General features: G+C 35.4%; 5 protein-coding genes across 5 annotated transcripts in view; 4 read left to right on the plus strand and 1 right to left on the minus strand.

Moving 5' to 3' along the window:
- The window catches only part of LOC136805190 (phenylalanine--tRNA ligase beta subunit-like), a 79,168-nt gene extending 78,445 nt beyond the window's left edge, over positions 1 to 723 (plus strand). The window contains exon 20 of the mRNA XM_067061754.1: positions 432 to 723. Within this exon, the coding sequence (XP_066917855.1) occupies positions 432 to 583 (152 nt within the window). The 3' untranslated portion in view covers positions 584 to 723. The remainder of the gene's footprint in view (positions 1 to 431) is intronic.
- Positions 724 to 1,418: 695 nt separating this feature from the next.
- LOC136805200 (peptidyl-prolyl cis-trans isomerase NIMA-interacting 4-like) lies at positions 1,419 to 3,458 on the plus strand. Its single transcript, XM_067061763.1, has 5 exons — positions 1,419 to 1,589; positions 1,881 to 1,924; positions 2,524 to 2,643; positions 3,004 to 3,036; positions 3,188 to 3,458. The coding sequence occupies exons 1-5, from the start codon at positions 1,472 to 1,474 to the stop codon at positions 3,311 to 3,313; spliced, it is 441 nt and encodes a 146-aa protein (XP_066917864.1). The 5' UTR covers positions 1,419 to 1,471; the 3' UTR covers positions 3,314 to 3,458.
- Positions 3,459 to 3,787: 329 nt separating this feature from the next.
- Positions 3,788 to 6,706, plus strand: LOC136805193 (uncharacterized). The gene is made up of 4 exons (XM_067061756.1): positions 3,788 to 3,997; positions 4,579 to 4,657; positions 5,019 to 5,202; positions 6,382 to 6,706. Exons 1-4 carry the CDS (start codon positions 3,835 to 3,837, stop codon positions 6,592 to 6,594), a joined length of 639 nt encoding a protein of 212 aa, XP_066917857.1. The 5' UTR covers positions 3,788 to 3,834; the 3' UTR covers positions 6,595 to 6,706.
- A 2,119-nt stretch (positions 6,707 to 8,825) lies between these two features.
- Positions 8,826 to 11,971, plus strand: LOC136805195 (uncharacterized). The gene is made up of 4 exons (XM_067061759.1): positions 8,826 to 9,066; positions 10,481 to 10,559; positions 11,203 to 11,386; positions 11,643 to 11,971. Exons 1-4 carry the CDS (start codon positions 8,904 to 8,906, stop codon positions 11,853 to 11,855), a joined length of 639 nt encoding a protein of 212 aa, XP_066917860.1. The 5' UTR covers positions 8,826 to 8,903; the 3' UTR covers positions 11,856 to 11,971.
- Positions 11,873 to 23,537, minus strand: LOC136805196 (26S proteasome non-ATPase regulatory subunit 9-like). Its single transcript, XM_067061760.1, has 7 exons — positions 23,410 to 23,537; positions 19,408 to 19,507; positions 18,779 to 18,907; positions 18,499 to 18,557; positions 17,844 to 17,945; positions 17,517 to 17,605; positions 11,873 to 12,244 (listed from the first exon to the last, which is right to left on the minus strand). Exons 1-7 carry the CDS (start codon positions 23,497 to 23,499, stop codon positions 12,217 to 12,219), a joined length of 597 nt encoding a protein of 198 aa, XP_066917861.1. The 5' UTR covers positions 23,500 to 23,537; the 3' UTR covers positions 11,873 to 12,216.
- Between the last annotated feature and the right edge of the window lie 33 nt (positions 23,538 to 23,570).

Raw genomic sequence — 23,570 nt, forward strand, 5'->3', positions numbered from 1 at the left:
AAAATATAGGATTTAAGAAACATTGGTGAAGAAAAGAGAAAAACAGACGTCAAAGTGACAGGTGAAAGATGGTGGAAACTGATTGCCTAGCAAAACTTTTCTAATAGATCAATCCATTTTGGCTATGCAGGGCAAGGGCGCCAGGCTTCACAGTGGAAGCCATCCTTGAGGATGACTAAGCAGTCATCCCGCATACCCGTATATATATACTCTCGCTCTACCGGTTGGTTTAAGTAGTTCATCATACGTTCGTAAACAAACTACTTTAAACAATGGTGCTTAACCGAAACTTTTGATAGCTTTGACTACTGTATATATTAGATAATGGTTGGTAAACTTGATCTTCCACAAACCCCTCTAATGCGCTGATTGGTGATCATTTTTACGAGGTCCTCGCATCCGATTCTGATCTTAGTTTTAATTTATTATAGATCCAACATTCTTTCCGGGCCGTTCTGCGGATATTTTGTTCAACGGTAAAGTCATCGGACAAATGGGAGTTGTTCACCCGGAAGTACTCGGAAAATTCGAGATCACAAACCCATGCGCTGCTCTAGAAATTAATTTAGAAGTTTTTCTATAGACGAATATCTATTTTTATAATTTTAGTTCTGTCTATTGCATTTTTACACGAATTATTTTATTAACTCTATGAATGAATGAACGGACATATGATATATAAGTGAACGGTATTTATTTATCAAAATAAACAACGAATGGAGACCCGGTTTTCCTCTTCTCACTTCATTTTTGAAATGCAGAAAGAATCTTAAGGGTATGCTTTTTAAAAAAGAAATTGGGCCATTCCATTTCATATCCATACAGGGGCGTGAACGAACATTTTCAGGTTGTAATCCGAGAAGAATTTCCAGGAGTAAATGACTGATTTTAGTTCTTCCATCCTCCCTTTTTTTTAGGTAAGATTTTTCAAGGGTTTTTAGAAAATGTTACCGTTTTCCAAGGGGTATTTTATGTTTTGAATAATTCTTTCTGGTTTGAAAAGGTTCGTCCACCCCCTGTATGGAAATTAAACGGAACAGCCAAATTATTAGTTCAAGGAATACTCACATAATTATTAATTCGAAATTCTCAATAAGATTTCGATTAGCGAGATAAACATTCGACCAAAAATTAATGAAATGTTAATTTTTTGATAAACCTGTTGAGATGGTGTTATTGTCTAGTTGTCTTATATCTTAATAAATGTGTCACGGTAGAGTCTCTAATTCGAGGGCCCAATAATTCGAAATACATAGTATTTTATGCGACTCTCCAAGCAAGGAGACTAATATCTTAGTTTGAATTAGAGAAAAGATTCGAATGGGAGAGGTTCGGATTAGAGAAAGTTGACTGTACATCAATTCCCAACATTCTGCTTCGTAAGTACTAACTTGAACTTCCTTTCCATTTACAGTGAATTCTAAACAATGATATAAAAGCACAAAAGAAAAAAGAAAAAACACTTTGAGAGATGGGTAAAGGAGGTGGCAAAGGAAACAGTAGTGGCGGTGGCGGTGCAAAAGGTGGAAAGGGCGGAGCAAAGGGCGGAGCAAAGGGCGGTAAAGGTGCCAAAGGTGGAGATGATGGTGGTAAGAGACTTTTGTACACTTCCCAACGCTGAAAGATGTTTTATCATATGTAAGGCACAAATTGAAAGATGCATCTTTGCCTAAAATTCAGTAGCTTAGTAACAGCGTCCACTTCTCCGGTAACTTATTAAGAGCCAATTTCTGTAAGAAATGGGGCAAAATTTGAGTATCCTGAAATTTTTTATGATCTCATCTTTAGATATTTTGTTCTTCAAAGTGAAAAAATGAGAAATCCAAAAGGACAAGCAATGCTTAATGTGATTAATATGATATGTCGTTTATTCTCTACAGAGACCAAAAGCGCGAAGACGATCAAAGGAGGGACTACAGTGAAGGTATAACTGCAATAAACTCCATCTACAATCGGCGCCGAAATATATTGCCAATTTCGAGAATTGCAGTTTCAGTTTTTTTTTTTCTACTTTGCTTCATTGAATTTTTCGATTTGGGCGGGGTTAAGTGGCTTCCAGGCTATATTCTCAGCCTTACTGGAACATTTTTTAGCTTTTAGATCCTGAGATCCTAAGTTGCTAAGTCTTAAGTCTAATGTTAAAACTCTTAAACCGTACTTCAAAGCACTTAAAAATCACTTGCGCTTTTAAAGTTTTAAGGGAATTCCCCTTTTGTGCTAAATATTTCAGCGCCGATTGTAGTTTCTATATAGAAAGTGCTCTTCCAAATTGGTTTTTCTAAAATGTGAAAGCAAACGTGTTTACAGTTTTAGCGGGACTATAGGATAAAAATTTTGGAAATACAATTCATCTAAAATATGTATTATAAATACTATCATTTCTTCGACATTTATATCTCCTTCATCAAAACAAAACAGAGCGCACTATGTCAGTTCATTGTTTTATTTGAATATTTTCCATCGCTCTTGCGAGATTAGCAAACAGTTAAGATCGGCTTTAACATTGTTATCTCCTTTATGCAGGTTCGCCATATTTTATGTGAGAAGCACGGGAAATGCATGGAAGCAATGGAACAGATCAAAGCAGGAAAGAAATTCAATGAAGTTGCCACACAGTTTAGTGAAGATAAAGCCAGATCAGGGGTAGGTTTTCATTGTCACTGCAGATATGGTACTCTCAGAATCCAAGCTCTGTACTGTGCCATTAAAGGACCTTCACTTTGTGGCCCTTTTTTCCAAGGGTTTGTTTGAAAATTTTGCATTTTCCAGGGGTTATCCACACATTTCCAAGAAATTTGTTTGTCAACCCCCTGTATGGAAATGTTATGGAACAGCACATTATCCTGAACTAATCATCTTCTTAGATCTTTAAAATATCTTGAAACTTTTTAGCTCTTGTCTCAACTACTGAACAAATGTCTGGTACAGACTAGGACACTCCACGGCATGATTGTAAACTTTAGGGATAGCTAGGAATTTTATATCATTTTTCTTTTTTTGTAGGGTGATCTTGGCTGGATGACAAGAGGGTCTATGGTGCGTAAAATGTTTTGATCGTCTCTGTATGAAGAAACTAACACTTACCTACAGAGATGCTTATCCCATTTGACGTCTGGCATTCAAGTCAATTTCGTTCCCGTAACCCATTGAAATGATTTCTTCATTCGTTCATTCGTTCTTTATTTAGGTTGGGCCATTTCAAGACGCGGCTTTCGCTTTGACCCCGAGTACAGTTGACAAGCCGGTGTATACCGACCCTCCAGTGAAGACCAAATTCGGCTATCACATTATAATGATTGAAGGGAAGAAATGATGTGTTTTGGCGATCACTTTGGAAGAACAATTCGTGGATAAAAAAACAAGCACATTTTATAATTTTTTACATTATCTGGTTTGTATTCTACATTTCGACGCATATATTGTCTTGAGAAAGATATAACTCTTTGTATAAAGAAGAATTTTTAAATTTTTTCTAAAACCCAAACCCCCTTCTCAACACATTGACAAAATTCAACTCTGTAAATAGAATTAACTTTCAAGGAGATTTTGATATTACAAGGGTAGGTACCTATTTCTAGAATATTTTATTTCTTATTCGTCATAACATAATGAAATTTCGATACATTTTCATATTTGTATTTATTCAACACAAGCAAAGAACATGAGTAATTAAATCCTTAGGTATGCTGTTCAAACAATGTCCTAATTTTCTGGACACTGCAAACATAGCCAGCTCATATTCGGGGCTATAAATTAAGGGACCAAAACTATATCTTAGTCACTTTTGCTGGTCTACACTTGAACAATCTTGATACATTGATCTATACTGCAAAAATGAATTCTTTTCTCGTTTTCACTTTACTTGTTGTCACCATGATGACGTCATCAGTTTTCGGTCACGGTTACATGAGAAGTCCACCAGCCAGAAACAGCATGTGGAGATTCGGCTTCCGGCAAAATGGAGCAAATTATAATGATAATCAACTGTGGTGTGGAGGTATCCCTTTTGAATGAATTCCATCGTTTTGCAATTTTTTTATATATAGGGGTACTCTTACCCCTAGCGCACCCAAGATGAGTTTCAAAATACCTTTATAAGTGCATCAATGATAATCGGTCCCAATGAGGCCATTCCGCTTTACGTCCATCAGGGGGGTGGATGAATATTTCCAGGGGGTCTAAAAGAGTTTTTCATTTTTCCAGGCGGTTTTTTTTCAGCAGTTAAAAGACTGATTTTAGTTCAACTACCGTCACTTTAAGGTATGAAAATAAATTTCATAAAGTTTTTTTTAGCAAGTTTGTCACTTTCCAGGGGGTATCCACACAAGAAATGCTTTTTACGTGAAAAGGTTCGTCAACCCTCCCTACATGGAAATTTAATAGAATGGTGTAAACGCCCTTAAGTAAAGTACTGACCATTCGGTGACCCTTACTGTACTGATTGTCAAAACAAAAAACCGATTTTCGTAAGCTTTGTTTTCTTTTTCAATGTTATTAGGGTTTCAAATCCCCCTCCACTCGACGGTTGTTTCTCGATTTTATCGATGATATTTATTCCACTACAATCGCAATTTTCAGGCCGTTCAACACAAAGGAGAAACAAGGGTCGATGTGGCGTCTGTGGAGATCCTTTCGATGCAAAAATTCAACCTCACATGTAAGCACCTTTTTATGTTGTGGTTACATCTTACCCCTGTTGATTGTCGAAAGAAACATAGGAATTTTTTTTCTATTCTAATCATATTTTAGGAAACTTTTAATCACATTTATTTTTTTCGGCGAGAACTAATTTTGGCAAATTTGGCGAGTTTAGACAAATTCACCAAAGTTATCTATTTTACTCACTCATAAAATTTTCAAGATTTTAGCTCCTCGCCAAAATTAGTTATTTTAATGTAGAAAGAAAGTATTGCAAGGTGGCTTTAGGAATACCATAACGAAAATCGCAAAATTGATTTCTACATTAAATAGAAAGAAGGAGTTTGAAATCGTCAATTCCCGACATTTACATTTTTCAGGGATGGAGGTCGTTTTGGAAACCGCATCATTGGCAAAACCTACAAAAGTGGAGAAGCTATTAAAATCAACGTCTTGTTGACTGCAAGCCATTTGGGATACTTCGAATTCCGTATCGGAGATTTCAGCAACAGTGATACTTCTGGTGACAAAGAAGGAAAGTTGAAAGGAGTTCTCTTAAAACAGGTGAACATATTTGGCCACAGTCTTTGAATATACCTTATCGGAGTTTTTGATTTTTCTAAAAAAGTGATGCATTGAGGGATTGTTTCGAGTGTATTACAATAGGATTCCCTCGAGGAATTCCTAGAGAGATTTCTATTGTAATACTCTGTAAACAATCCCACAATGCATCGCTTTTTTAGAAAAATCAAAAACTCCGATAAGATCTATTGTCTTCCAACATTACATCACGAACCCAACAGCTGATTGGTTTAAAGTGACGTATTGAATGATTTTACATCTTTTACAACAAATAGACTGTTTGATGTATGATGTGATGTTAGAAGAGATTGCATTGGTGAATTTTATGATTCCACACCCATTGCTACTTCTAACCAAAGGCTGCCTGTTTTATTGAAAGGGCGGCTTCGGTACCACCCGTTTTCGCAATCAAGTTTAATTTACTTTTATCTTTCAATCTTTTTCGCGAATGTCTTAAACGCGGCTTGTCTGGTTTCTTGAGAGAATCTTTATGTGCCATTCCTCTTTAAAAAACGCGCAGTCTCCTTAAAAACTCACTTTTATTGCAAAAAAGAGAGAGCTATATCTCATAGAAAAAAGTGTTTCGAACGAAAAAAAGTAACCTGAGGCACATGATATTGTCATATAATGATGAAAACAGCAAAAATGGGTATCCTAGAAATTACTTAACTTCCCCTTTAAAAATAACATTGGTTTCAAAGCTCCGAAGAGGCTGGAATTGAAACTCTTGGATTGGAAGTTAAGCCACTTACTTTAGTACAAAGTTTGTACGCCTAAAGTATTTTCCATCCAACAGCAAGATTCCTAAATTTCAAGGCTTCACATATTTTTTCTCAATAAGGGTTAAAGATTCTTCTCTAGCCACTTCGGGGCTTTAAACTCAATTATAGAGACTTGTACTCTTATGTTCCAGATAAAATGGGGGTTCGAATAAATTCGAAATTTTTATAAACGGGGGAGGCCTAATTGCCGGGGGGTTGGAAATGTACTTTTAAAAACCCGAAAATAAGGTAAATCAGGTTATTTAGAGCAAAATAAGGGGCCTTCTCTTTGACAGCTGAAAATATTCTTAAAAATCATTAAGTTACTCTTAGGTAAACTTAACAAGCGGTGGCCGTTTATTTGGAACCTAAGAGTAACCGTGATCGTTTCATCATACAGGTTAGTGGATCAACGAAATATTACATTCGCTCAGCTGGCGCAAGATCTCACAATATCCACTTGCAATTACCTACCAACTTGGCTTGTGAACGTTGTGTGATTCAATGGTGGTACAAAACTGGCAACTCTTGGGGATGTGATGCTGAAGGCTGTGGTATGGGCCATGGATTTCAAGAAACGTTCGTCAACTGTGCTGACGTTCGCGTTGAATAAGAAGCCGTTCCTTTGGTCGTCAAAATTTTCGTCTGGTATTGTTATAATTTTGGTGATAGTAATTCTTAAAAGTAATTCTTTAAGAAAAAGTGATTATCTTGAATATATTGAATACCTTGGTGTATTGCTTTTCCATTTTCAAAAATTTGGGGATCATTAAAAGATTTCAGATAGGCCAGATGTCTAGATCTCGAGATATTTTGGTGTAAATATTAAGCAGTTATTGGACAAAGTCTCATCCACTATGCTAAAATATTGGGCGTGCGAGAAAAGATATTGGACGAGGCTTCGCCGAGTCCAATATCTTTTCTCGTAGTCTAATATTTTTCATATTGGATGAGACTGCGTCCAAATAAATGGTTTATTATCCGTTCATCGCTAAAATATTTCTCGTTTTCAAACACATTTCCAATTTATATGCTCGTAAATCTGGTTTCTTGGTAGCTTTTTATTCAAAAGTCTTATTTTTATTTTGTGACGTAACGTCAATTGTCATTGAACTCGTTGTGTGACGTCAATTTTTGAAATATGTAGCCTCCATGGAAGCTATATATTCGAAAATATTGGACAGCAAAAAAGCCAATCAAATGTCGCTATTTATGCGCGTCGGATAATAATGAAAATTATCGATATTTCTTCTGCTGAGTCAGCAGTTTTTCAGCATATTTACCCCATGAAAACGTTCAAAACGTTGATTTTTCACTATGAAAATACTATTTCTCGGCACCAGTTGGTCCAAGCTTAACAAATAACCCGTTGGTAGCATCAGATATCTGATTTTCAAACTTCGAAAAACGTTAGTATTAAAGGGGGGGGGGCACTTGATAATTTCTATCGATTAACTAAAAATCGGTTCACTCGAATACTGCAGGAGAATCGAAGGGCAAGTTTTTTTGTCAATTCTACACCCTATTAAAAACATAATATCAAAAATTTGCCCTGATCTAAGGGGTGCCCTACGAAAACCTGTTTCAAAGCCTTTTTTGAATCTCGGACGCTGGTTTAAGAGATAAACACGACACGCCGTGTCACAAGCAACGTAGAATCGAGGTTTATGAGGAAAGGAAGCGCACAATTCTGTTAATGTTAATGTGACGGCTATTTTCGGACGGAAAATTCAAACCAAAACATAAAAGCATATGTACAACAGGTCATAAGTGTATTTGAAAAAATAAATTACCCCATGCTTATAAATAACGTTGTGAGAAATTACGCTCTAAAAAGAAATCGTCCGAGATATGACTGGTAAAATGTAATACAGAACGTCTCAAAATAAATGACACGTACAGTTCTCACAACTCATTTTGAAGTTTTGAAAATCTTTAAAATGCGTAAATTTCCCTTATTTTAGTCTCAGAACCCTTAAGGTGTTACGATTTAGGGATGAGTTAAGAAAAGGGTAAAAACTTAAGAGGGCAGTGGTGTACGGTGACTAATGACATCTTTCCCTACGATTAAAACTTTACTGTCACTTGTGTGGTATTATTTCATTGAGTTTCAAGTCCGAAGGGCTAGAGGCGACGCGAAACTTTAATCCTTCTCAGGCAAGAGAAATTGAAGCCACTTATTTCCCATATCCAAAACGCGCATAGAACGCGCCGTAGCGTAATCATGACGACGAATCGAATCTAGCGGTTCCTTTGTTTTGGAGGACTACTTTTTTTAAATCTAGCGATAGATTCTAGTTTCAATCCGGCGTTTGTGTAAAAACTACGCGCGGGCGTTCTGGATGGGAAATAAGTGTTTTCATTTCCGATCCAGGGGTCTCACCTCTAGCCCTTCGGGCTTGAAACTCAATGTATTATTTCATAATTCAAGACGTCCACGTGTTGCCTATGACGTTGGGGAACAATACGGGGTGCCCCAACTATTTGGTCCAACTATTTGGTAAGTGGGCTACTCCATAACTTCAATGTCTCAAGTTTTAAATGTCTACAAAGGTGTATTTAGATTTCAAGACGTGTTTTGTTTGTACAGCGCTTCTCTTCTATTTCGCTACTTGCTTACAATAAAATGAAGATTTTTGATTGCATTTACGTGTAGCAAATAAAAACAAACTTGCCAACACAACTTCTAATTGAATTTTCAATTTTGTGGGTATCCTGTGTAAATAAAATTTAACGCGTAAGTCACTTTGCAACTTTCCTAGGCCCACTTTGTAATTTTCAAATGCAAATATTATGAAATTTGATTAGCGTAGAGTGATATATAAGGAGGGATCAAACATCTTCTAAATTACTTGAATTTGTCAAAAAGAACTCAAAACTTAAAAACACTTTTAATCTTGTTATTTTCTCATCAATAAAAAAATGAATTCGTTCCTCGTTTTAACTTTACTTGTTGTCACCATGATGACGTCATCAGTTTTCGGTCACGGTTACATGAGAAGTCCACCAGCCAGAAACAGCATGTGGAGATTCGGCTTCCGGCAAAATGGAGCAAATTATAACGATAATCAACTATGGTGTGGAGGTAAAATAAAGTCTCAATTACTTTTTACTAAATTAAAACCACTGTCATCGAACCAGTATGTGATTTTCTATTCACTCGAAAGTTAAACTGAATCAGTCACTTTTGAAACACCCAAAAAACTTTCCCGATAGCGTAAACGATGTTATCGTCCGCTACAGTGATAGTAAAGGCGAGAAAATATGGTGGTATTCGGAAAAAAATCGGCGGGAGAGTTTCGAAGACTGGCAAACTCTACTGACTGTAAACTCTTTTCGGCAAAGAACCCGTTTGCAAATTTTTTTTCGGCTTTGGGGTTATTTCTTAGATAGTGATTTGTCTTAGACTAGTCTACCAATTGGGTTGCCCAGTCAAAAGCGAGTTTGATACAGAAATAAAATAGCACCCATTTTTGTTGAGGTGGTCTGAAAATCAACCCCTCGGGTGAAACAAGGCATGTCCCAAATATATTTTGCGTGACGCGCACCGCTTCCAATTATTCCTGAACGTTCATATATAGCTCAAAAGAATCATATCAACGAGCGGATTTCGAAAAGTGCTGGGTCAAAAATTTACATCAAGCCAATCTCAAGATATCGGTCAAAAATTGATTTTGACGTTATAAAATACATCGAAAAAACACGTCATAAACATAAGTAAGATTCAAATGACGTCATTATTGAAAAACAGCGATAACTTCAATTTTATTTAATGCAATCAACACCAAATTTTGACTGGAGTTGTAAATTAATGATTCTGAAATATTTGTTCAAAAATTTTCAGAAAATTTGAATGACGTCATTTGTTGTCGGGAAAAATTAAAATACGTCAAAAAATGCTGACGTCATCGTGAATTTTCAATTTTTTTTATGAAATATTTTAGAATCGTTAATTAACATCTCCCGTCAAAATTTTGCTTTGATTGTAGTAAGTTAATCGGAATTATCGCCTTTTTTCAATAATGACGTCATTTAAATTGTCTTTTTGACGTGTTTTTTCGATGTATTTTATAACGTCAAAATCACTTTTCGAAATCCTCTCGTTGATACGATTCTTTTGAGCTATATATGAAAGTTAATGAATAATGGAAGCGGTGTGCGTCACGCAAAATATATTTGGGACATGCCTTGTTTCACCCGAGCCGATCACTAAATTGTAAATAGTTTTTCACCGCTTATCACTAGCTGGAAGTGATAGCTCAGAAAAAATTTAGAGATTTGTGAAAGAAAATCTGGAATCCTTAATTTTTCATCAACATATCGTTTTGATAACATTTTTGGAAAAGTGTCGAAAAAACCGGATTTCTAAATTTTCCAATATGAAAACGGTCCGTATATTTTTGTAAAGGCTCAGCTCTAATGGCTAAAAAGCGAAATAATAGATATTGTTTACTGAGGCAAGGGATATCTTTAGTTATCTGTATATATTTTAACCACAGGACGCCGAACACAAATCAAAAACGGAGGACGTTGTGGCGTTTGCGGAGATGCCGCACATCTCAGAAATCAACCACATATGTAAGTCTGACCTCACAAACTTTTCCCAAGTAATTTCCAGGAGTAACGGAGGTGTGACCACAGATCCCTGTAAATCCCGACGGCCTAGACGGAGCTGTAAGGTTTTCCATGCAAAAAAAACGTTAATATTGCAAAAAATATTATTGTTGCTCTTGTTTACGAAATTACATTGTAATGTCACGTGACCTAGATGGGATTTTCTATCTAACCACACGGCACACTTTTTTTTTAGCCAAAGTTATCTATCTAGCACTTCGCGTTTTATAAATTTGTGGGAGTAGTTTGTATTTGTGCGTAAAGTATTTGTACCAAAAACCCAATTATGTTTGATCTGTGTGAAAATGGACGAACCTTTTCAAGGCAAAAAGAGATTCTTGGAAATGTGTGGAAGCCCCTTGGAAAGTGACAAAACTTTCAAAAATACCCTTGGTTGGAAAAATTCATTTCCTACCTTAAAAGTGAGGGTGGGCGAACTACAACTAGTCTTTTACCCCCTGGAAATTCTTCTCCGATTGCCCCCTGGAAATGTTCGGAATGGCCCAATACAATGTAACGTTAGACTGAGACAACAGACAACTGTCTTCGGCAAACGAAATTAGAATAAAAATAGAAATCATCAATTCTCGACGTTTATATTCTTCAGGGATGGAGGTCGTTATGGAAACCGAATCATTGGCAAAACTTACAGACGTGGACAAAACTTTGAACTCGACGTCTTATTGACTGCAAGCCATTTGGGATACTTCGAATTCCGTATCGGAGATTTCAGCAACAGGGATACTTCCGGTGACAAAGAGGGAAAATTAAACGGAGTCCTTTTACGCCAAGTGAGTTTTTGTTTTTGCCGTGTGTGAAACCTATCATTTTTTCATACAAAGGCTGTTGTAAAAAGTCAATTTAAAGACCAGAGAAATCTGGATTCGGTTCGGTTAGCTTTAGTTAGAGGAAAGAGTAGGTAAACAAAAGAAAGGCTCTGTAATTCTCTGAAATAGCTCGTGATAAGCACGTTCGGCTCAAATTCGAGAAATTTAGTGTGAATGCAAAAAGTGAATTGTCTCAAACTGCCCGCTTTTCTATTCAAAGGTTAACGGACAAACGAAATACCCAATCCGAACCAGCGGACGTAATGTACACAAAATCCACTTGAAATTACCTTCCCACTTGACCTGTGAACGTTGTGTGATTCAATGGTGGTACAAAACTGGCAACTCTTGGGGATGTGATGCTAAAGGCTGTGGTATGGGTCATGGTGAACAGGAGCATTTTGTCAATTGTGCTGACGTCAGCATTTATTAAACAAGAAACTCGATATCTCATTTTTTGTGTCTTTTTTTATAATTATTTATTTGACTGAAACTTAGTATAATTTAAAATCTATTTATAATAAATACCTTGGATGTGACTAAAAATAATTATTGATTCATATTTCTTTCATCATTTACCATATGGCCACAAGAGTGTAACGTGGTTCAATGAACATTCCATTTCTGCAAGGTCAAATGCCCGATATAATCGTTTGGAACAATTCTTAGCAAATTTCAATGCTTCAACTCTTTGTTGACTTTCCCCGTGACGTGTGTGAAATTTCAAGCTTCGTGATCCCATTTCCCTAACATAATGAAGACTGACAGAGGCATTTCTTGGAACTCGCAATAAATTACTTCTTGTAGAGTACAATATTACACCTGAAATAAAGAGCATATTTTATTGTGATCTTTTATTACATTGAAATTTAATGAAAATACCTGACCTAATAATTTTCAAATTTCTGGTTCGATTCTCATTTTTTCTGGGTATATTCTCGCTTTTTTCTCGGTTTAATCTCGTTTTTTTCTCGGTTAATTCTCGGTTTGTTCTGGTTTTCTTTTGTTTTTTCTAGGTATATTCTTGTTTTTTTCTGGGTATTTCTCACTTATTTCGAGGCTCGGAAAACACGAGTTAAACAAGCTAGATGCTGAATGGACCTACCTGATGATGAAAGTTAGATAGCAATGCGAGGAGAAAAAAATCAGTCAGAAAATATATCGTTTAGCGAAAATGCATAACGCAATAAATTCATCATTGATTGTTGATGGGGGGAGAGGGAAGGGTTGTAGGGGAAAATTAATAGAAAGTTCTGGTCGCAAAAATCAGTTTTATAATTGAATCATGCTTGATGGTGAGCATTGTTATCAATAATGTTTTTGTGTGAAGAACATAGAAATACAAGGGAAACATATAATGAAAATCTGCAAAGACGGCGATTTCCGGCATTTTCAACCGGAAAAATTTTTTTCTCAAGAATCGAACTCGGCCATGTTTTGAGCATTGCAAATACGCATCTTTCTGCAAAAAATCAAAAAAGCTAAAGATGAAAATTCGAGTAAATGTAAAAAAAAACGGTTTTCCGGCATATTTCTGGCATTTTCGGCCGGAAAAGTACGTTAATAGAAAATCAGGCTCTGTCATATTTTAGGTATTGCTATTTTGCATCAGTGTGCAAAATTTCATGAAAAAATATAAAGTACAGCTCGAGAAATTCAAGAAATACCGTTTTTCCGGCGAAAATAGGCTGTTCCGGCGATTTTTTAGAAAGTTCCGGCTTCAAAAATCACTTTTATTGACAATTAAACCATGCTTGATAGTGGGCATTGCTATCAATAATGTTTTTGTGTGAAAAAACAACGAAATATAAGGAAAAAGTCCGATGAAAATCTGCAAAAACGGCGATTTCCGGGATATTTCCGGCATTTTCAGCCGGAATAGAATTTTTCTCAAAAATCGGACTAAGCCATGTTTTAGACATTGTTAATACGCATCTTTGTGCAAAAAATCAGAAAAAACTAATGATGAAATCTCGAGAAAATGCCAAAAAGCCGGTTTTTCCGGCATATTTCCGGCATTTTCGGCCGGAAAAGTACGTTAATAGAAAATCAGGCTCTGTCATATTTTAGGTATTGCTATTTTGCATCAGTGTGCAAAATTTCATGAAAAAATATAAAGTACAGCTCGAGAAATTCAAGAAATACCGTTTTTCCGGCGAAAATAGGCTGTTCCGGCAATTTTTAGAAAGTTCCGGCTTCAAAAATCACTTTTATTGACAAATTAAAAACCATTGCTTGATGGTGGGCATTGCTACAAATAATGTTTTTGTGTGAAAAAACAACGAAATATAAGGAAAAAGTCCAATGAAAATCTGCAAAAACGGCGATTTCCGGGATATTTCCGGCATTTTCAGCCGGAATAGAATTTTTCTCAAAAATCGGACTAAGCCATGTTTTAGACATTGTTAATACGCATCTTTGTGCAAAAAATCAGAAAAAACTAATGATGAAATCTCGAGAAAATGCCAAAAAGCCGGTTTTTCCGGCATATTTCCGGCATTTTCGGCCGGAAAAGTACGTTAATAGAAAATCAGGCTCTGTCATATTTTAGGTATTGCTATTTTGCATCAGTGTGCGAAATTTCATGAAAAAATATAAAGTACAGCTCGAGAAATTCAAGAAATACCGTTTTTCCGGCGAAAATAGGCTGTTCCGGCGATTTTTAGAAAGTTCCGGCTTCAAAAATCACTTTTATTGACAATTAAACCATGCTTGATGGTGAACATTGCTACAAATAATGTTTTTGTGTGAAAAAACAACGAAATATAAGGAAAAAGTCCAATGAAAATCTGCAAAAACGGCGATTTCCGGGATATTTCCGGCATTTTCAGCCGGAATAGAATTTTTCTCAAAAATCGGACTAAGCCATGTTTTAGACATTGTTAATACGCATCTTTGTGCAAAAAATCAGAAAAAACTAATGATGAAATCTCGAGAAAATGCCAAAAAGCCGGTTTTTCCGGCATATTTCCGGCATTTTCGGCCGGAAATGATTTTTTTTCGAAAATCGGGCTCCGTCACATTTTGGGCATTACCATTTTGCATCTTTGTGCCAAAAATTAGGAAAAACTAATGAGCCAATCCCGAGAAAAGCTAGTAACGAACGGACGAACGAACGGACGAACGAACGGACGAACAGAGGTTAATTTATAGGACCTACAGCCCACCGGGGTAGGTCCAAAAACACGAGTTACAAAAAACACGAGTTACGTTAAATGTGACGTCATCAATGGGAAATAATGACGTCACAAGTAGATAATTTAACTCTTCAATTTATGGTGCACCATAATCTTACGAGTTAATTAACTCGTCAATTTATGGTGCACCTTAATCTTACGAGTTTATTAACTCGTCAATTTATGGTGCACCTTAAACTGACGAGTTAGGTGCGAGTTAAATTTTCATGAAACCAATTTGGTCAAAAATTCTAAAATGGTGGTTAAATTATTTTTGTGCCTATTTTTAGTTTAAAACTATTGGAATGGTAATTTTCTCTCATAATATTCTATAGTTTTTAACTGAGACAGAAGTTGACAAAGTGAACACAAGAATTAAAAAATAACCTAGAATTTTCCTGAAAAACCTAGAAAAAAATACTATACAAATAGCAGAGAAAAGCATTATCATTTGAACCTAACAAACTTCACTTGGACAAGGAAAGAAGATCACGACCACCATGTCCATTTTTGAAGAATACCAAAAACTATTCGAAAGAATTAATCAACAAATTATCATTTATACACCAATCCAAAAAATTTATGGTTCGCTGACAAATGATAGAAGTCAAATCGTGAAATGTTACAGGTATGGCTGCTATTTGTATAGTATTTTTTTCTAGGTTTTTCGGGAAAATTTTAGGTCATTTTTTAATTCGTGTGTTAACTTTGTCAACTTCTGTCTCAGTTTTAAACTATAGAATATTATGAGAGGTAATTACCATTCCAATATAGTTTTAAACTAAAATTAGGCACAAAAAATAATTTAACCACCATTTTAGAATTCTTGACCAACTTGGTTTCATGAAAATTTAACTCGTCAGTTTAAGGTGCACCATAAATTGACGAGTTAATTAACTCGTAAGATTAAGGTGCACCATAAATTGACGAGTTAATTAACTCGTAAGATTAAACCAAATGACGAGTTAATTAACTCGTAAGCATTATAAATTGTGAGTTATAAATTGGAAGATTAATTAAGGTGCACCATAAATTGACGAGATAAATTATCTACTTGTGACGTCATAATTTCCCATTGATGACGTCACATTTAACGTAACTCGTGTTTTTTGTAACTCGTGTTTTTTAACTCGTGTTTTTTAACTCGTGTTTTCCAAGCCTCACTTATTTCTAGGTATTTTCTAGGTTTATTCTCGGTTTTTATCCAGGTTTATTCTCGTTTTTATCTAGGTATATCTTCTGGGTTTATTCTCGGTTTTTTCTGGATATTTTCTCGGTTTTTTCTAGGTTTATTCTCGTTTTTTTCTAGGTTTATTCTCGGTTTTTTCTAGGTTTATTCTCGGTTTTTTCTAGGTTTATTCTCGTTTTTTTCTAGGTATATTCTCGGTTTTTTCTAGGTTTATTCTCGAGTATATTCTCGATTTTTTCTAGGTTTATTCTCGTTTTTTTCTAGGTTTATTCTCGGTTTTTCCTAGGTTTATTTCTCGTTTTTTTCTGGATATTTTCTCGGTTTTTTCTAGGTTTATTCTCGTTTTTTTCTAGGTTTATTCTCGGTTTTTTCTGGATATTTTCTCGGTTTTTTCTAGGTTTATTCTCGTTTTTTTCTAGGTTTATTCTCGGTTTTTCCTAGGTTTATTTCTCGTTTTTTTCTGGATATTTTCTCGTTTTTTTCTCGTTTTTTTCTAGGTTTATTCTCGGTTTTTCTAGGTTTATTTCTCGTTTTTTTCTGGATATTTTCTCGTTTTTTTCTAGTTATATTCTCGGTTTTTTCTAGGTATATTCTCGGTTTTTTCTAGGTATATCCTCGGTTTTTTCTAGGATTTCTCGGTTTTTTTTCTAGGTTTATTCTCGGTTTTTTTTTATTTCTCGGTTTTTTTTTCTGTTTTTTCTAGGTTTATTTCTCGTTTTTTTCTGGATATTTTCTCGTTTTTTTCTAGGTATATTCTCAGTTTTTTCTAGGTATATTCTCGATTTTTTCTAGGTATATTCTCAGTTTTTTCTAGGTGTCTTCTCGTTTTTTTCTAGGTATATTCTCGGTTTTTTCTAGGTATATCCTCGGTTTTTTCTAGGTATATTCTCGGTTTTTTCTAGGTATATTCTCGGTTTTTTCTAGGTATATTCTCGGTTTTTTCTAGGTATATTCTCGGTTTTTTCTAGGTATATTCTCAGTTTTTTCTAGGTTTATTTCTCGTTTTTTTTCTGGATATTTTCTCGTTTTTTTCTAGGTATATTCTTATTTTTTTCTAGGTATATTCTCGGTTTTTTCTAGGTTTATTTCTCGTTTTTTTCTGGATATTTTCTCGTTTTTTTCTAGGTATATTCTCAGTTTTTTCTAGGTATATTCTCAGTTTTTTCTAGGTATATTCTCGATTTTTTCTAGGTATATTCTCAGTTTTTTCTAGGTGTCTTCTCGTTTTTTTCTAGGTATATTCTCAGTTTTTTCTAGGTATATTCTCGATTTTTTCTAGGTATATTCTCAGTTTTTTCTAGGTGTCTTCTCGTTTTTTTCTAGGTTTATTCTCGGTTTTTCTAGGTTTATTTCTCGTTTTTTTCTGGATATTTTCTCGTTTTTTTCTAGGTATATTCTCGGTTTTTTCTCGGTTTTTTCTAGTTATATTCTCGGTTTTTCTAGGTTCGTTCTCGGTTTTTTCTAGGTTTATTTCTCGTTTTTTTCTGGATATTTTCTCGTTTTTTTCTAGGTATATTCTCGGTTTTTTCTCGGTTTTTTCTAGGTTTGTTCTCGGTTTTTTCTAGGTGTATTCTCGCTTATTTCTAGGTATATTCTCGCCTATTTCTAGGTATATTCTCACTTATTTCTAGGTATATATCTTTTTTTTTTCTGGATTACTTCTCGCTTTTCTCGTCATTACCGCCGTCTTTCTAATAACAACCTGAAGAAGGCAAAATAATTCACTTACCCAAGCAGGCCTCTGCCTGACCAAGTCGAAGGTGTCAATATAAGATTTGACAGTTTTCCATTACGTTTGACAGCGATTTCGATATTTTTCTAAAGAGTGAAAGACATGTTAGAGAATCAAACCAAACTCTTTCTTTTGAATTTCATTCTAAGATATCACGAAATAAATTTTAAAAATTGAGACTTGAGTACTTTAATTTGAAAAGGAGAGTAATCATTAAAGGATATCATTTAATGTAATGTCCTATCGTTTGCTTACACAACATTTTTAAACTTCCACACCACACAAGCACAAATTTAAAGAAAAATAGCCGGACAAAAGATGTACCTCTTTAGAATGTTGTACCAAAGAGCCAATCATTTGTAATCCAGTGTAATTCTCACAAGTTAAACTTCCAAATCGTACAATCAAATCATCTAGCTTCAAGCCCTGATTATTAAAGTAAATAAAATATACTGAAAATTGGACATTTGAACGTTCAATTTTTAGTTTTTTTAGTTTCGAGACTTAGTTGATTATTCTATTACAATAGTTAAAACTAAATTTTCTATCGGTTTGTGATGTAATGGGTAATTATTAATTAATCTCAAAGGGGTCGAATTTTTCATTTGCAGAAATGAGTTTTAAGCGATCCGAACAATACACCTTTTCGACAGTAGTCGCACGGTCAGGCGCGTGCCACTTTTATCCCACTAAACTCGATCCAATCCTTTTTTGACACATTTTTCTATTGTCTATAGGTGCGAAAAAAGGACTGGGACGGTTTTAGTGGGATAAAGCGGACAAAAAAATGCCCGCGCGGCAATTGGCGACTACGGTCGAAAAGGTGTATTTTGGAATCCTAGGGGATTCAATAATCATGATATAGAAAATTTCATGTTCATGAAATTGTTCATAAATTTCATGTCGCTCCTTTCATTTTATCTGGCTAGTTCATTGTGATCAAAATGGGTAAAAGTTATGGAGTGTACAGTGTACTTACAGCTTTTTCAGCAGGGGACCCTTCAGAAACCAAATCGATCTTCAAAAATGGTTCAGCATCTACATGATGAACATTATTATTAAAAAATTACACATTGTATTTTAAATGTCTGAAGAGCAACACCACGGAGAAGCATGTAGGAATTAAAAGTTGTTCAACTTGTCTGTACTTAAGCTATTTCTTTTAGAAATAATTCAATTAAAAGCCACTAACAATACTGACAAAGCCTCTCGAACGGTTGAAAAATTGGTCTAGTTCAAACTAAAACAATGGAACTTACTCTGATCTGTAGTATTGACATTAGGAGGAGCAGATTCTCCGGTCTTCATTTTTTCGCGTTCATCTGCATGTATTTTGTAAAGTCCCTTCTCAATCTTTCCCAAAAGCTGCTTCAAATCACTTTGCAAGTCTGTTGAGTGCAAAAAGAAAGAATATCTAGATATTTAATGATTATCAAAAGATAAGTTTAGGAACACAATGCATGTTATGTTCTAGGTTTGATGGTTGATAAATATAACTGTTGTGCTTGTGATTTTTTCACCTAGGCAGACCTAGAAATTAACCTGATGTAAAATGTTGTCAAAAAAGGTATCTAATTCTGTGACTTTAGGTGCCACACTTATTAGAAGGCGACATGACTTAAAGGCGTCTATTTCGTAATTTGAGTTCCCATCAAAAGTTCCTATAGTTTCCATACCAGGCAGGGCTAGTAATATACAAGAAGAATTAACAGCTTTGTGACCTTTCTCTTCTCTTACTTAAAGAAAAACAAAACAAACAATTCTCCTTTTTACCTAATGAGTGAGGCATTTTGAAGGTGAAAGCTAATTAGAAGGAGGTGCTTAATAATGCTGCCCTCAATGGAGGAAATAGAGTATTGCAATAAAGGAGTAAAACTTTATAACTTACATATAATGCGTACCCTTGTTTTTCGGACAGTGAGAACATCAATATCAGCTCTTGGATAGCCCTCTGGATCAACCAGTTCGTCTGTCATGTTACTCCCATGCTGAAAAACGGTTTTTTAACTCGTTGTCAGCACCTTCCCTGAATTCTTAACCTTATTCATACTAAGCTTTTAGGGGAAGTTCAGAGCTGGGGGGGGCTTTCCTGTACCACCCCTTAACTTTGGATCTAGTCAGTCTCTTTTGTCACATATTTTCCAGGAAGTGAATTGTTAGTGTATATTCTATTGGGTTTTTCCAGAAGAAATTTGAGTATGGGGGTAAAGGATGTATCATTTTCCACTACCCCCCCCCCAAGGACAAAATATCCAATATATCCTCTGCCCCCATCACTTGTTTACCAATCATGTGAGTCTTCATTTATATTACCAGACGATGTCAATCGAACGAATCGAACGCCGAATCAATTGAACGCAATCGAACGCAATCGAATGATTGAAATTCGATTGCCGAACGCAATCGAATGCCAATCGAATATTACCGCGATTTTCTCGATTGATTCGATTGCGTTCGATTAGTGCCTGGATTCGATTGATTCGATTGTGTTCGATTGATTCGATTGATTCGACTACGTTCGGTTGGCTCATGCATTCGACTGGTTCGACTAATTGATTCTGTTGATTAACGTTGATTCTTGTTCAACATTTGAAGAGTTAAACAAGATGATGTGAATCATTTTAGCCTGGATTCTAGAAAATGCAGATCATGCAGTCCCACATGACTGCAGGTTGTGTGTCAAAGCCCGTTCGTTGCGTTGATTTATCTATCGTATCGATACTTAACCTCCCTAATAAGAGGCGCTCGAAATTGAAAGGAATTGAGGTAAATTGGAATCTAATTTAATCGACCACCCGTCGAACGCAGTCAAACGTAATCGAACATCAATCGAAAGTAATCGAATGTCAATCGAACGTAATCGAATATCAATCGAATCAATCGAATTTTACCCAGAATTTTACGTTTGGCATTACGATTGCGTTCGGCAAGACTTAATTTTGAGTTTTGCGAATCCCTAAAATTGGCAAACAATCTTTTTTTCTTGATTGCTTTCATCATTAATGACTATCTATATACAATATAGCTAATTTATACTGTTTCAGAAAAAAAGGAAATGCAGTTGGGTGTTTAAAATAAAAATGGCAATTATTGCCAAAAACAGCAATTTTCTTAACGATGAAATATCAAGTTAGCAGAAATGTCTGTGCTGTCCTTATAAGGGCAAAGATGTCAGAGGTGTAGAGGTGTTTGAAAAATGTAAAATTATATCAGGGAAAAGTTTTTTTCGGATCTTTAAAAGTGATTTTTTTCAATTTTTCATTGCTCAATAACATGAAAAGTTCTAAAATGAGATGTAAAAAGATCCTGCATCGATGCCAAAACACAGCTAGAAGGAGAAAACAGAACCCCCGTTGTAAGTTTGCTTACATATGAGATGACTCGATTTTGCTTGTCTGCATTCTGACAGAAACCAGTTGACAACAAAAATAAACGAGGAAAGTGGTGTAAAAATAATTCCGCACATGTAAATGGGTCTGTGTTTGAGGTCAGGCAAAATTTCCGGGAAATAGCCTATCCGGCGGTGCGCGGATCTAGGTGAGTTTCGTCTCCCCCGTAAATATTTTTCTTGGGAAGTTGATCTTCAAATTAGTTTTCAAGGTTGGCTTGGCTCAAATTTGTTCATCTATAGCTCAAATTTTAGGCAATTTCTCATAGTTTTTGAAAATGTTAATTTCATCAAAAAGCGCCGGGTTATTTTTTCATGCATCCCTTTAGTAGTTTTGCGGCACATTTTTTTGCTTGCAAGTCAAGTAAACGATGTAGCGCTTTCGCAGCATTAATCTTTGATACATATTTTGGCGGGACGCTAGTGTGACTAAACTGTCTATGTTTTCATTTAGGTATTTTCTAACTGTGTTTCAAATTTCAGACACGTGCGTTTGCGTAGGGTAAAATGGCGAAATGCGAAAATCGAATTTGGCAAAATTTTTTTGAAAAATGACCCTACAAGATTTGACTATATCTTTTTATTCCATGAAGAGATTACTTTCAAATAAAAAATGTATTGACAATGAATGGGTAAGCTTTCTAGAAATCCAAACATAAATTGCATAGCTTTTACCAAAAAAATAGCACTTTAGGATCAGAAACAGTCAAAAACCAGCTTTTTCCAATTTTCTTCGAGTTACAGGAATTAATTCCTTGTTTGTTTTGATCTGAAATTTTCAGTAGGGGTGGCCAACATGGTTCCCTTGCTCATATCAGGGGGGCCGAGACGGGGGTAAAGAGAATTAAAGTTTCTGAGTAAAATCTTAATTATCACCCAAAAAAGTGCCTTTTCTTGTCCATATCTTTTAAATAGATTGTCCCAGCCTTATCCCTCTTTCAGTAAAGCTTTCTATACCTTTTGTCCTTCAGAAAAACCAAAAATATTGGCCTTAATTGCTTGCTTTCAGTTCCTGTAGCCAGTAGTGTGACCCCCTGTATTTCTATTTTAATTCGCGCAGGTTTTTTAATAGAGATGTCACATGACTCAAATCCCGCAGTCTTATTGGACTAGAGAAAGCGAAAGTGAAATCACGCGATCTGATTGGATGAAAAAAAGACCGCGGAAGCTGGAACCGAATGGAATTCTCTAGAATTCTCATTCTAAAACAAGATGGCGGCGAGAAAAGCACGTCTTTTGCTTTGGACGAAAGGTTGTGAATTCTGGTTGATTTTAAGGTTTTATCTTATCTTATCTCATTTACTTTAATTAGTAGAGGCTTCTTCAATGTTTGGGGAAGGTAAGTCTGTTAGTTCTGGAGATGTATTGAAAAGTTTAGACATGGGTAGTTTGCGTTCGTGTTTCGCGTTCCCAAACCAAACGCACGTGCAGAAAGATTCATCAATGCAGTATTGAATTATTGCATTTTAAAGTTTCCACACAGATTCCACTGCTTATTAATGGTCTATTTACACATCAAATCCCGTTTTTTAGTAAAGAGAGCCTTAAAATGTTCCTATTTAAGATATTTTTTACAAAAGCTAAGATTTTCCACCCTTCCGCCCACCAAAAGTGCTGATTTTTGGAAAAAGAAACCACTTTGCATTATTACATCTATTAGTCATAACTTGAACATGTGACTTTGTTTTAAAATGAAAAATTTGGAGAAGAAAGAAAATGTTCCTAGCTAGCTTAGAATAAAAAATATGCCTATATAAGTAGTTATATCTTAGATAAGGAGTATTTTAGAAATCAAGAAATTTGTTCCTATTGCTATTAGGCGGTTAACCCGGGGGGGGGGGGCACTTAAGGTAAATGACCTACCAGACGTTCGGCCCTTAAGGGTAGGTTTTTCATAGTTCAGCTAGTGCACTGTAAGGGTAGGAAATTACAAAACTGCACCTGAACTGCACTGTAAGGGTAGGAAATTGTGATAAAAGGCCAATTTTTTGGTAAAATTGGCACAAAATTGGTCAATTTTGGAGGAAAAATTCCACATTTTCTTGGAAAATTGCAAAAATTTTCGCCCTTGCGGGCGAAAAATTTTGAAAAAGTGCACTGTAAGGGTATGATTTTTCATGGTAATTCACTGCACTGTAAGGGTCCGATTTTAGAAGCCAAATTTTGGGCCGAACGTATGGTCGTTTTCAGATCGAGTGCCCCCCCGGGGCGGTTAATCCTGACTGTACCTTACCATCTGATTCACTAAAATTAGTTCCTTCCAAATTAAGTTCTTGTAAGAGAAATAAGTTAAAATAAGTTATTAGCCAAATAAGTAAATAAGTTTAACTAGTACTTTTTTGCTCATTAAATCTGCAACTTGTTTCTTTTGGAAAGAAAAATAGCAAACATTTGTGGAGCAATACCTTTGAAACTTTAATTCGATAAGATTGACAAATAAATGTCACAAATAAAGAATCAAAACATTTCTAGATTGGTAAAATATATTGAGAAATTACTTACTGATTCTAAAGCAGAATGTAGCTCGTCCAATTCCCTTTCAACTTCAACTTTTTGCTGCACGAGGTCTTTCACTTCTTTTATCGTCGCCATCTTGGATATTGATGGACGGAAAGCTTAGAGTCCGATTCTCTAAAGATATCAACTTTGAAGCTTAGCTTTTA

The sequence above is a fragment of the Clytia hemisphaerica genome, unplaced genomic scaffold, assembly GCF_902728285.1.
Source record: "Clytia hemisphaerica strain Z4C2 unplaced genomic scaffold, Clytia hemisphaerica genome assembly, whole genome shotgun sequence".
Taxonomy (NCBI): domain Eukaryota; kingdom Metazoa; phylum Cnidaria; class Hydrozoa; order Leptothecata; family Clytiidae; genus Clytia; species Clytia hemisphaerica.

Excerpts from the sequence above, each read along its gene's own strand:
- LOC136805200 (XM_067061763.1), top strand. The coding sequence starts at position 1,472 with ATGGGTAAAGGAGGTGGCAAAGGAAACAGTAGTGGCGGTGGCGGTGCA. Across the intron at positions 2,644-3,003 it reads AAGATAAAGCCAGATCAGGG|GGTGATCTTGGCTGGATGAC; the intron begins GTAGGTTTTCAT and ends CTTTTTTTGTAG. Across the intron at positions 3,037-3,187 it reads GGATGACAAGAGGGTCTATG|GTTGGGCCATTTCAAGACGC; the intron begins GTGCGTAAAATG and ends TTCTTTATTTAG.
- LOC136805193 (XM_067061756.1), top strand. The coding sequence starts at position 3,835 with ATGAATTCTTTTCTCGTTTTCACTTTACTTGTTGTCACCATGATGACG. Across the intron at positions 4,658-5,018 it reads GCAAAAATTCAACCTCACAT|GGATGGAGGTCGTTTTGGAA; the intron begins GTAAGCACCTTT and ends TACATTTTTCAG. Across the intron at positions 5,203-6,381 it reads AAGGAGTTCTCTTAAAACAG|GTTAGTGGATCAACGAAATA; the intron begins GTGAACATATTT and ends TTCATCATACAG.
- LOC136805195 (XM_067061759.1), top strand. The coding sequence starts at position 8,904 with ATGAATTCGTTCCTCGTTTTAACTTTACTTGTTGTCACCATGATGACG. Across the intron at positions 10,560-11,202 it reads CTCAGAAATCAACCACATAT|GGATGGAGGTCGTTATGGAA; the intron begins GTAAGTCTGACC and ends TATATTCTTCAG. Across the intron at positions 11,387-11,642 it reads ACGGAGTCCTTTTACGCCAA|GTTAACGGACAAACGAAATA; the intron begins GTGAGTTTTTGT and ends TTCTATTCAAAG.
- LOC136805196 (XM_067061760.1), bottom strand. The coding sequence starts at position 23,499 with ATGGCGACGATAAAAGAAGTGAAAGACCTCGTGCAGCAAAAAGTTGAA. Across the intron at positions 18,908-19,407 it reads AACAAGGGTACGCATTATAT|ACTTGCAAAGTGATTTGAAG; the intron begins GTAAGTTATAAA and ends TGCACTCAACAG. Across the intron at positions 17,606-17,843 it reads TGGTACAACATTCTAAAGAG|AAAAATATCGAAATCGCTGT; the intron begins GTACATCTTTTG and ends TTCACTCTTTAG.